This window comes from Pistacia vera, unplaced genomic scaffold, assembly GCF_008641045.1.
Source record: "Pistacia vera cultivar Batoury unplaced genomic scaffold, PisVer_v2 Contig39, whole genome shotgun sequence".
NCBI lineage: Eukaryota > Viridiplantae > Streptophyta > Magnoliopsida > Sapindales > Anacardiaceae > Pistacia > Pistacia vera.
This window is the reverse complement of record NW_022196212.1, coordinates 880,079-893,554: the sequence shown is the minus strand read 5'-3', so window position 1 is coordinate 893,554 and position 13,476 is coordinate 880,079. Positions and strand designations below refer to the sequence as shown.

The 13,476-nt window shown below is 38.2% G+C and overlaps 1 protein-coding gene and 1 pseudogene across 1 annotated transcript; both read left to right on the top strand.

Annotated features, from left to right (window-relative positions):
• Positions 1 to 2,746: 2,746 nt before the first annotated feature.
• On the top strand, positions 2,747 to 3,533 carry LOC116141006 (annotated as a pseudogene).
• A 1,811-nt stretch (positions 3,534 to 5,344) lies between these two features.
• On the top strand, positions 5,345 to 6,874 carry LOC116141005 (protein FAR1-RELATED SEQUENCE 6-like). Its single transcript, XM_031426571.1, has 4 exons — positions 5,345 to 5,567; positions 5,771 to 6,534; positions 6,627 to 6,695; positions 6,857 to 6,874. Exons 1-4 carry the CDS (start codon positions 5,345 to 5,347, stop codon positions 6,872 to 6,874), a joined length of 1,074 nt encoding a protein of 357 aa, XP_031282431.1.
• Positions 6,875 to 13,476: the final 6,602 nt, after the last annotated feature.

Here is a 13,476-nt window from a genome sequence, read left to right as displayed (position 1 = left end):
CGGGTAGAGAGCCTCACGAATGGATCCATTTCGGAGAAGGCTCTCCACTTCTGATTTTAGTGCGGCGTACCGCTTCGGATCCATCGCCCTTCTTTTTTGGCGAACTGGCTTGGCTTCACTGCTGACATTCAATGAATGGCAAATAATTCCCGGGCTGATCCTGACCATATCTGCGTGCGACCAGGCAAACACATCAATGTTCTCCTTTAAGAAGCTTACCAGCTCGGAAGCGAGCTGTGGGTTGAGACAGCTTCCAATCCTTAACACTCGGCTCGGCTCTTTCGGATCAAACGAAACCTCGGATAGATCCTCAACCGGGCCGCTGGGGGGGATTTCTTGGATTCGCGGATCTATGTTATCCTCCGCTGGACCAGGCTGTGGCTCGATCCGGCTGATCGCCATAGCCTGGCGGGGCACACATCACGAAATGCCCTTATCTGCCATCTGTACCGCTTTTACATAGCATTCGCGAGATGCGCTTTGCGATCCGCTTACTTCTCCGATCCCCGTTGGAGTGAGGAACTTCATCTTGAGGTGATAAATGGAAGTGACTGCCCTGAAGGTTCTCAGCAGAGGTCGCCCCAAGATTCCATTAAAGGCCGACGGACAGTCCACGACCAAAAATTCAGTAACCCTAGTCACCTCGTCGTAGTCGCCGAGCGTGACTGGTAGCTGGATCGTCCCTTTGGGGATCAGGTGATCCCCTGTAAAACCGTACAGAGGCATCGAGGCTGGCTTCAGGTCGGCCTCAACTAGGTTCATTCTATCGAAAGCGGACTTGAACAGGATGTTCACAGCGCTTCCGTTGTCTACAAGCATTCTGCAGACATTATGACACCTTATCAGGGGCGTGATCACCAGAGCATCCTCATGAGGGTGGTGCAAGCGAGCTGCCTCCTTCTCGCAGAAGGTGATTGGTTCCTCCTTTCTGGCTTTTTGAGGTCGCTGCGAAGTGTTCATTACCCTGATCAGGTCGTGATGCGCTTCGCGAGCATACCTTTCCTGCGCTCCTCGCGTGTTTCCAGCGAGGTGCGGACCTCCGAAAATTATGTTCACATTGCTGTACCCGCTGCGATCACGACGCTTTTTCTTTTGCTCCCCTTGGTTTTCTTTTGGGGAGTCATCAATGTACTCCTTGAAGTGCCCCTTCTTGATAAGCTCTTCGATAGCATACTTTAGAGCTCGACAATCATCAGTGAGATGCCCAATATCCCGATGGTAACGGCAGTATTTTTTGCTGTTTCTGGCCGTAGCAGGAGTTTTCATTGGTTCGGGCTCACCGAGCAAGCTGGCCTCCATAGATTTGTCGAGGATTGTGGATATGGACACGTTCAGCGGAGTGTATTGAGTCCTGTCGCGGTCGCGACGAGGAACAGGAGCATAGGATTTTTTCTACTCGTAGCGGGGTTTCTTCCCTTTTCGCTGATCGTCAATGTCTCCTTTGCGATTAGCTCTCCTATTATCTCCCCGACCAGACATACTGCTGGAAGTACCGTGATCGCGACGGCGGAGTGCCGCCAATGAATTCTTTATTCGGAGATACTTTTCTGCCAGGTTGTAGAATCTGGTAAGGGAAATATCGTCCTCAGCCTGCAGTTCTTTCCACAGGTCGGTTTGCGGGCGAACTACAGCTATTATAAGTGATCGGATAAACTCTTATGGAGCGTGAGCCACCTTGTTGAGTTCCCTGTGGAAACGGTCAATGTAAGATTGCAGGGATTCGTCTCTTTCTTGCCTTATGTTGCTGAGGTAGCTCAAAGGCATCGAAAACTTCCGATTGGCTTGGAAATGCCGCAGGAACGTCGTGCTCATCTGAGGCCACGAACTGATCGATCCCGTCGGGAGCGACCTTAACCACCGCTTGGCGTGAGAAGTCAGCGTCACGGCCAAACAACGGCATTTTGCAAGGTCCGAAACCTGGTGGAGCTCCATCAGGTCGTTGAACTCGTATAAGTGATCCTGAGGATCATAGTTCCCATCAAACGGCCGCATATCTGGCATTCTGAACCCTGGTGGAAGTGGAGCAGCTAGCACTTCGGGAGAAAAAGGGAATGCAGAGGCGACCTGCGCCTGTTCGTTTTGCTGCTCCCTCAACCTGTCCAAAGCTCGCTATAACTCCTCAATTTGTGGTAACGGAGCCAATTGGGGATTGCTTTCACCCGTGCGAGTCCGGCCTTCTCAATTGCGGTTCAGGAAGGTCCAGAGGTCGGATTCCTCCTCCCCTCGGCCGGTATTTTCGGCCGCACTCGACACACGCTGACTAGAGGCGTGTGAAGGCGGTGGATTGTGCGGGGCATTTTCACGACCCTCGCGGTGGTACGAACCGCCCCGCGAGGTGTGGGGGCCACCCGCATGATAACAATCGGGGTCATTCTGCTGGTGGTGATAGGAATCATCGTGCCCAGCATTTTCGCTTGGGTTTGCCTGCGACGTGGCATGGGACAGCTCGAGATTCACTCTTTCGCCGAGTCTCAGCTTTGCCGATACCCTGCTCGGGGCACCTTTTGTGTTCGCTGGTCCTTGGGAGCCCGTAGGCTTACTTTTTGCCACTTGCTTACCCTTGCGCCTACGCGTTGCAGTGCTCGCGGCACGGGCTATTACCCTTTGCCGCGCTTTCGCGCGACCTGCAGGCGTCTTTCGCGGTTGTACCGCCCTAGCTGTGGTAGATGACATGCCTTGGTCCAAACGGTCCAACCTTTGGTTGACCGTCTGGAGAGTATTGTCGAACCTCTCCAGGTAGTTTCTGATGGCAGGGTCAAGTTGTGGAGCTGCCGGGACATCCCCCACAGCATTTTGTGAAACTGGAACTTCTTCAGTACGCTGATTAGCTTGCTCTGGCTCAGATTGGCGGGCCATTTGCTGTTGTAGGACCAGTAGGTCAAAGATTCTCCTGATGAAGGGTAGACGCTAAATCACCCCTCCTTCTAGCGTCAAACTGTTGATGCTTGATTTTGGGCACCAACTAACTGATACGTGTGCAGCGTTGATTGATAAAAAAGCACACGTGAAAGTGAATATAAAAAGCGAAATAAATGCTATGAGAGTTTTTAAAGTGGTTCGGATGCTCAGGTAGCAAGTCCTACGTCCACTGATTTGTATTGATATTGATAGTGTGGGTCAGGTCGCGACAGCGGACTGACTTACAAAAGGTTGGGAAATAGANGTAAATATTTGTTTGAAAGATGTACTTGACAAATGTTCTCAGAAAACATGATTTTAGTGTGTCTGTAGATTATTTGAGTCCTATGTTTTTACCATTGTGTCATAGCGTTTCTTTTGTATGTAAATGGTTGAGAATGCCCGAGGTCATTAAAACCTGCTTTTTGATCCACAGCCAAAGCAGATTCACGAGATAAAATGGGTGTTCCTTCTTACTGCAAGAAGGAAGGATGCTCGTTCTATTAAAATCTAGAGGAGCAGGGGTGTGGTTAAGTTTAAGGTTCGCTGCTCCAAGTACCTTTACACAGTCTGTGTGTTTGATGTAACTAAAGCCTGACAAGTTGAAACAGTCTCTTCCTCCAGGTATAAGCTAATTTACCATGAAAGGTGATTAAACAAAAAGGACCCATCAAGACTTAAAAAAATGTCCTCTCTCTCTCTTTTCTCGTAAAGCCCTCATGCTCCATCTTTCATTTTTCAATTATAGATTTGCTGTCATTTTATAGCATGTGAGATTATGAGATAAACCAGTTTTCATGTAAAAGATAATGAACCGCAAGTTGAGTTAAAAACTTTTCATAAAGGTTATTTTGATTCCTTAATGAATAATAAGATAATTAACTCCAGAATAGACTATAATTAATTAATATAACACAAAGTACTTATTGACATAATTAAGTTAATTTTTTAAGTCAAATTGATAGGACGAGCAAGTCTGATGTATAATTATGCTTTGGTTCTTTTCAGCATATTGCGGCACATATGATTTTTTCCAAGGTGGTGGTGTACAATTTGTTTCTAAATTAATTTGCCCCTGGATCTACGTTTTCCATAATACATTATATTGTGTTTGTTTAACTTATGTTGCAGCTGTTGTTGTTATCATAACAGTATTCTGGAAGTTATTTCTGAAATTTTACTTTTGTTTGTTTGTAAGTAATAATGGTTCATTATCTGGTCATTGTGGATATTAACCATTCCTATTTGACTGGTCCCCTTGCAGCAATAGTAATCATGCTGCATCATAGTACCAAACATGGAAGAGTTCAATCTTAAAGAATCAGATAACTCTTCCCAATTTGTGGAGGTAAATATTTGTTTGAAATATCTTTTTATGCAATAATATGATTTAAAATTTTGTTATGGTATTGTTTTTACACTTTTTTGTTGCATTATTATATTCTAATTCTAGCTATTATAAATTAGGATAATCATTTCGAAGTAGAAAATAGAAAAAGTGCTGAAGAGGAAGGGGCACCTAAGCCTGTAATGTTTTTTCATTCATTTGATATTCTTCTACAACACTACAAAAGCTATGCAAATAAAATGGGTTTTGAAGTTTTTATAAGATCTTCAAAGAAAGGAGATGATGGAGAGATGAAAAACGCGACACTAGCTTGTTCTTGTAGTGGAAAGTCAAGCAGTATGTCCAGAAATGCCTTTAAAATGCATGCAATGACAAAAACCGATTGTAAGGCTCGGGTTAATGCATCTGTACGTTCTGATTGGAAAATGGCAAATATGTTCAATTGTATTTGATCATAACCATGAACTGAGTAGCCCTGACAAAACTAGATTTTTCAAGAGCAATCGAATACTACAACCATGCATGAAAAGGAAGTTTGAAGTGAATGATAGGGCTGGGATTAGACCTAATAAAAATTTCAATTCCTTGTTAATAGAAGCTGGCGATGGTGAGAATTTGTCTTTCCTACAAAAAGATTGTAGGAACTATATTGAAAAAGTTAGAAGGCTACGACTTGGTGCTGGAGATGCTTCCGCAATGCAAAAATATTTTTTGAAAATGCAAAATGAGAATTCAAATTTCTTCTACACAATGGATTTAGATGAAGAGGGTCGATTGAAAAATGTTTTATGGGTAGATGTAAGAAGTAGGGCCGCATTTCAAGAATTCGGTGATGTTGTGACATTTGACACTACATATTTGACCAAGCTGTTTGGTGCTTTTGTTGGTGCTGATCATCATGGTCATTCAACACTGTTTGGTTATGGGTTAATCTCCAATGAGGACACAGAGATATTTGTATGGCTTTTTCAATATTGGCTTGCATGTATGTTGAATTGTGCTCCTAAGGCAATAATCATTGATCAAGATAAGGCAATGCAAAATGCAATCGAGATTGTGTTCCCTAATACATAGCATAGATGGTGTTTGTGCCATATAATGAAGAAATTGCCTGAAAAGTTAAGAAGTTATAGTGGATATGAATATATTAAGTTTTCCTTGCAAAATGTTGCGTATGATTCATTGACACATGAGGATTTTGAAGAGCGTTGGAATAGGTTCATTGATAAACAAAACCTTCATGACAATCAGTGGTTACTTGGATTGTATAATGAAAGACGACGTTGGGTGCCAGCATTTGTGAGAGATACTTTTTGGGCAGGTATGTCTACTACTCAACGCAGTGAAAGTATGCATGCATTCTTCGATGGATATGTTAATTCAAAAACCACTTTAAAACAGTTTGTCGAACAATATGAGAATGCGTTGTGTGATAAAGTGGAAAAAGAAAAGGAGGCTGATTTTAATCTTTCAGATCATGGATCCCTTGCATAAGCACTTATGCTATTGAGAAACAATTTCAAGATACCTATACCATTGCGAAATTCAAAGAGTTTCAACAAGAGCTTGCTGCTAAGCTCTATTATGAATTATCGTCTTCCAAAGAGATTGATTCCTATATGGAGTTTATAGTAGAAGAAGATGTGATGGTTGGAGAGACTCACCGTAGTGTTCCTTTTGTGGTTTGCTTTAATGAAGCAAATTGTGATGTTCGTTGCTATTGTCGACTATTTGAGTTTAGAGGAATTTTATGTCGACATGCAATTACAGTGTTGATTCATAAGAAAATTTCTCATGTACTAGAAAAATACATTTTAAGGCGATGGAGGAAGAATATAAATAGATGTCATACAAAGGTTAAGATTAGTTATAATAGTTGGAGCACTAATGTTCAAGGACAACAATTTGATAAGTTGTCTAATTTATTCAGCACTGTAACAGATTTGGCATCAAACACTGAGGATGATTGTAATATGGTGATAGAAATGATCAATGATATGAAGAACAAGTTGATGTTGAATGAAAGTGCTGGCAAGATTGATAAAAGACTAAACATGTCAGCCAATAATAGAACGAATAGTGAAGTTGTTGCTGGTACTTCTAGAGAGGGGAGTAGTAATATTCTTACTCCACGGGTTGTTCGTAGTAAAGGTCGTCCTCCATTCAAACGAAAGCAATCAAAAGTTGAACAAATTGTGCGTAAAGTAAAAGAGAAAAAATTGCGAAAGCAAGCAATTGCTATGACTTCGAATCCTCGTCGTAGAATTGGATTTAATCAAGCAACTCAGGTAAGTAATTTATTTTTGTTTCTTTATTTAAGTTGATGTTTACATGTGAATTCTACGAAAGTGGGGTTGAGTTGTTGTTGTATCTTACATAGGAATCAAACAAACTTGACTTACAGGAAGTTGGATGCTCGTCTTCAACAACTGAAGGGCAGCAACTCCAGGTGCTTACGGTTATTTAGTTTTCTTTCATTTTACACCCTATTTTTTTTTCCCATGAAACTCATTTTGTAATATAAAAATCATGTATCAAAATGATTGTAGGAGTTGGCTCTGGTGTAAATAATTATTTGCTCATTTGATTTCATAATCTTTATTGTTGTAGGCTTTGGCACTGGACTAGGTGCTTTCAACTATTAAGATGAATGATGTTAATCTAAAAGGCTGCACTCCAAGAAGTAGTGAAGAAAAGAGAGATGAGATATTTAAATCTTAAAATAATTGATAAGAAGGTTAATGTTTGTAAAATTTGTTATATGTAACTCTGATTGCTATAGATTCAATGTAGTATTGTGAATGGTTATATGATCCCATTAATTGCTTCTAGTTCTTGCCTTTAAACACTTTATTTGTGTTTTATGCTTTTCTACGAAATTCTGTAAAGGAGAGTAAAAAACATGGAAAACACTGCAACCTACGTAATGTATCTTGGTACACTTTGATTTGGAGAGTCATTATTGATTAGTGGTTCCATAAACATGCATTTCCAATTCTTACAAACATCTCTAATGTTTTAGAAGCAAGTATGGATCACTGTATCTTTAAACTAGGTGAAATGACAGCAGATATGTGCTTCTTATCTGTTTCATGCTGAGTCATGTGGATAACAGGGCAATGCCATCATATTATACTATTATCTCAATCAATTAAAATGAAAAACAACAATTGGATATTGTGGAATGATGCCGAATTTTACCAATTATCATCATATTACACATGCTGGTTCAATTAGTTACATTTAAGCATGTACGTGTACAAAGCATCTAACAAGAAGTAAGAGCACTAAAGATAAATGCCACAATCATAAAAAAAATTCCAAGCCTCCCCAAGAAGTTGCGGGTGCTGCCGTAGACATTGATCGTCATATCCTACAGAATGCAGACCGATTTAAAGTATTCCTGCAATTCGGAGATTGGTAGTTTTGATATCAAGGAAGCCTATTAAAAAGTTTGACCTGTCATTCCCCGGGGACAAATTTCTTTTTGATGATTGGACGAACATATTTGGAGAACAGAGCAAAAACTTTAGCTTCAGAAACATTCTTTGTCAGCATACCTACAAAGAGTTTGTGTTCTAGATTGCAAAGACAGCAGCCAAAAAAAAAAGGAAAGATCATAATACATGGTATGACTATTAGACATCGCCGTTCCTGTTGGTAGTATGAATATAAGCAAGTACTCAAGCTTATCATACAATAACACACAAATTTTCAGGAGATTATAACAATAATGAGCCTGACTCTAGCACATCCATGAATATAACTATCATGATCAAGTACTTAGCCCAAGCATGTTCTTACAAATGCAGAAAGATATTTGATATGCTAGTTGCAAATTCATGTAAGAATATTGACAGAAGTGCATGGAATGAGTCCATGGATAAAAACAAAAGGAGTCACAAATCCTAAAGGTTTTAATAATTGAACGTGCTTCACTATTTTATATCAAAAAGCACCAACACTCAACTTCTCAAAAGTTAATACATTTTCTGAAAAATTAAGCTCTCAAGTAGTTTGATCCTTGTGTTCATAGTGTATCGCAAAATGAGAATAAATTTGACAAATGAAAAAAAATTGGCTCTCAAGTAGTTTGATTATTCATTCAATAATCATTCCCAATTCACTAATGGTCTTCACATGATAATTGGAAGACAAAAACATATCTTAAATAGTTAAAGCAGCACAGTCGCTCCTCTGTTAAACTGGAAAAATGGTAGCACATGAACATTAAGACTATAACACATGGATTTGTGCTCCTCATAATTCACCAGAAGAAACTGCAAATCTGGGTGCATCTCTGCCACAAGACAAAACCCATTCACAATAACAATTAATACTTTACAAAATCATTAACACCAAAGCATAGACATCAAAGTTTCATACACAACATATGTATATTAATCACCTTTCAATAACCACAAAGGCATTTCACCACTATCTAATATAACAACTTTACTTATAGGCTCCCTACTCTGTCTTCCTTCAGCTTCAATCTTGCGGACAACATGCATCCTCGAAAGCACCTTGCCAAAGACTACGTGGTGGCCATCTAACCTATGAAGAAAAGAAAAAGCATAGATATGAGTTTGAGAAATCCCAAAGAAATGTAGACAAAACCAGTCAATGCACATTGGTGTTTGGTCCAGCATTTGCCATTAACAGCAGCCCTGTTCTCAAGGAGGAAATAAAAAGGAAAAGGTAGAAGAAGAAGAAACTTGTGGTTTTGTAAAGGATAGAGCGGTGGTGGAGGAAGACGATAGACGACGATGGTGGTAGAGGACTGACGGCGATGGGGGTGGAAGAGAACAGATTGGTGGTGGTTGTTTGGGTTTGTTATTTTGAAATGGAATTTGGGTTCGAATTTGATTTTGGGAAAGAGATTTGATTCAAGGGAAGGAGTGAAAATTGAATTTTAGGGTTTAAATTTTAGGACAGATTTTTATTTAAGGGAAGGAGGGAGTTCGAAATTCTGTTTTGGTTTTTGAGGGAACTGACGTGGTAAGGTGGTGATTTGGTTGATGATGTGACATCATCCACATCAGCTGCCATGTCAATCGATATGGGAGGGTTAGTGAGAGAATTAGTTGATGTAGCATTACTGATTGGTTTTTGCCCGATCTAGGCTGTTCCCAACGGAGTTGAACCCTTCTGTCACCTCCATCATCTTCCTCATAGTCCATACTCCAAAATCCCCTTGTTTCTTGACTCATTAACCCCTCCAATCGCCAACATTGTTAGGTTTAGGGTTTTGTTGTTCTTCACTTGATTCTAGCTTATTCCAGCAACCAAAATCCAATTGGACACTACTACTGCAACTAGCAACTCCCACTCTACAAAACCCCTCTATCCCTAGAAACCAATCAGTCGTTGTTTGCCAACCGAGAGGTTTGTGTTCTTTATCGCATTTTTGGTGAAATTGTGTTAACTTTGGGATTGTTTTGGAGAATTGGTTGGAGATTGAGAGCTTTAGTTATGATTGGAGGTTGATAGTGTTTGTATTTGGATTGTTTGTTTGATTTTGTTTCGGTTTTGGACAAATCAGGTGTTGGAGATTGAAGAACAGCAGTAGTGGACTGTGGGTTGTGGATTGATCATTGATTTGTTGAAGTGGATTTGTTTGTTTGGGATTTCTTGAGTTGATTGGTTGATTTTCAAAGTGTTTGGGTTTGTTGTTCGACAATAGTGGCTAGGTGGTGGTGGTGGTAATGGTAGTGGATGGGTGGTTGGAGATGAGATGATGTGAAGGTTGAAGAAGAGGGTGTTATTGAAATATATTTGAAAGTAAGATGGTTATTTTTCTAGTTGTATTAATTTGGGGTTAAAAAGTAATTTATTAATCATTGTCAAAGGCAGCATGGTAATATCACCCTTTACACTTATGTCATAACCTAAAGATCGCTAACGGTATTGGTTTAAGAGTGGGAATCTAGAATTTATGAAACTAGGGGTGGAAACTTGCTATTTCACCAAACCTTGGGTGGAAACATGTCATTTACTCTAAATAATACTTTAATCTTATAAATTTTATTTGGTAATATTTCAGTCTCTGTCACGTTTTGTTCCCTAACAATAGCTGGCCTCAAGGACCAAAATGCTACTGGTAAGGACCAAAACATTAACTAAAAGAATATATAGAACTAAAGTATACTTAAGTCATACCTCAGAACTAAACCTTATTATCCCTAAGTTGAAAGAAGACAATATGGTGTATGTGAACATACAATGTGTTTAAAATTTAAATACACGAGTATAGTATTATTAAAATCTGCAATGTGAGATGACTCAGATTATCATAGTGTAAAAGCTCATTAGCCAACGACTCATCATCCAAAAGGGGAAAGAGCTCGTAGCTCTGCTAATCGCCTGAACAACACATTGCCAATGGCAGACTCTCCCTATCGCTTAAGGTCAAATACAAGGGGAAAGAGTATAGGACAATTGTAAAATCTAATCTTAGAGCGGCTGTATACCAATAAATTAATGATAAGTGTTCTAACTTAAGGATGGTCAATTTTGGAATCACTAACCCTTCACCTCTACATATAATGCCTGATTTTGGAGCCAAAGAGAAATTCAACTCAAGTTTCAATTTTAATTTCTTAGTGTTCTTTTACTCTTTATTTCTCTTTTAATTAATGTTGTTGAGAACTTCTTTCTCTAGATTTTCTAGTACACTATAATTTGACTTAAGCATCAAAGGTTTACGCCAAAAAACCCTTTTGTTGGCTCTCCATGACTGTAACTTGTTTTATAGAGGGCAAAGAGGACCACTCATTGAACTTACCCTTGCTTGGACAAACTTTGAACTTGATCAGACTTAGACCTTCGATTATGAACCTAAATTCTAACAAAGATTGGATTAAGGACACGTTGCCACTAATTGATCAACTAAGCACTTGAAGTTATCGCCCAAGTAAAATCTACACCTTAAACTCGAACTTGAATACTCAACGCTTGTGTACACATCATAGTTAAGGTTCACTTAAAAACAAGAATGTTAGAATTGAGAGGGCAAGATAGGCAATTGAATAGAGTCGAAGTATGTCTGAGAGATATCTTTGAGAGGGCAAAAGTGTATTCAATTGAATTGAATTGATTGTATTGAGCTGTTGTGTATTGCATGTGAATACACAACCTATTTATACAAAAGTCTTATAGCTATGTAAAGATAGAAAATATTACAATAATGATGCAATCTCTGCAATAAAGGAAAGAGAATAATATCTAAAATACAATAGGAATGAGAATAATGTCACATATTCTCATTCCATATTCACATGTCAACATGTTAGAATTGAGAGGACAAAAGAGGCAATTGAAGAGAGCTGCACTATGCTTGAGAGATATCTTTGAGAGGGTAAGAGAAGCAATTGAAGAGAGCTAGAGTTGGCTCAAGAGATATCTTTGAGAGGCCAAAATTATATTCAATTCAATTGATTTGTTTATATTGAGTTATTGTGTATTGCATGTGAATATACAACCTATTTACACAAAAGCCTTATAACTATATAAGGATAGAAAATATTACAATAATGATGCAATCTTTGGAGTAAAGGAAAGAGAATAATATCTAAAATATAGTAGGAATGAGAATAATGTCACATATTCTCATTCCATATTCACATGTCAACACTCCCCTTTAAGCTTGTGGTTTGTATAAGTCATAAACTTCAAGCTTGCGTAATAGATGCGAACGCTATTTGCCATTAGATGTGAGATAAGTAATACCCGATGAGAGAGCTAGAATTGTTGGAAAGACATAATCAATTGTCTAAGTGGGAGGTCAAGCAAGACGGGAGGACCGTTGTTGAAGGACTATCTCCAAGGAAAGAACAACATGTGTCACTAGGGAAGATGTTGGACAACAACTCAATAACCCATGATAGTAGTAAGTGTTGAAAATGATTTAATATGCACTAGGAAAATTCCTAGGAAACACTGCAGGGGTACCAACGGTCCCACTTCAAACCTAACCTCCTTAAACATTTAACGTCTTGTTGACAGAATTTTCCTAAACATACATATCTATATATTTATATAAATCGTGAAGCCCAGGCTATTTGAGCACCATGTAGGATCTCAAAAGCTTTAAAATTGCTGCAAGTGTTTGCATGTCATTGGTTTAGACTATTTTGGATTATTAATGACATATATTAATATAATAACAAGATTCAATGTTTGTTGGATGTCTTTAATTATGTAAATACAACATTTGCTGGGATATTTGGGAAGCCTCTTCACCTTCTATAGTCTTTTATCATTTCAGTTACATTTTATTTAATTTGATTCAATGTTTTTGTTTAATTGAATTTGAAGAGCTAGAGATATATGAATATTTATCATTAATATGAATTAATGAATGTGAATATTAGGGGATCGATAAGGTGTATTATTGGATTTTGTGAATGTGAAAAGATACTTTGTATGCGTTATATGGTAATGTTTATGTGTAATTACTATGAAGAGTTAGAATGTTTATGTGTATTTAATATGAAGGGTTAGATACATTTATTTTTATTATTAATTTAGTGAATATGAAAGGATTCATTACTTTGAATCCTATATATATATCGATATATTAACAGTTTGTTATATTATTCATATGAAGAAAGAAAAGTATTCAATTTAAAATTGTTATTTGTAATTGTTTTCTTTTGCTTTTGCCTGATTATTGTTAACCTTTTTTTATTATGATTTGATGTAGGTATATACTATTGGTTGAAACATAATATTTGTTCTCATAATTGCAAATTATGTTCTATTGAAGGTAATGTATTCATTTTAATACACCTCTTTAATTGCTCCTTATGGTTGCTACATATTTTTTTGTTAGAAGAGTAAAATTTGTTCTCATAGTTGCAATTATTTGCTACTGTATTATAATTCTCATGTTCGATTGCTTATCATGTTTGCTATATAGTTTTATTAAAAGGTTATGTAATTTATTGTATGGTTTTGACTATTTGATTGTTTTAGCCCAGATGGTGAGCCGTAAATTCTGCTACATAATTGTTAGTTCCATTTGATGAACTAGTAATTTGGTTATTCAATTATAAGAAGACATTGGCCGAACCATTCTGAACCATTTATTTGTCTATTGTTGTTCTAAAAGAATCCATGTGGCGAACTATTTGGATCAAGTATTTTACTGCTATTTCTAGATACATATGCCGATCCACTTTGATCATCAAGTTGTTTACAATTTTGCAATGAAATTGTAGCCATTG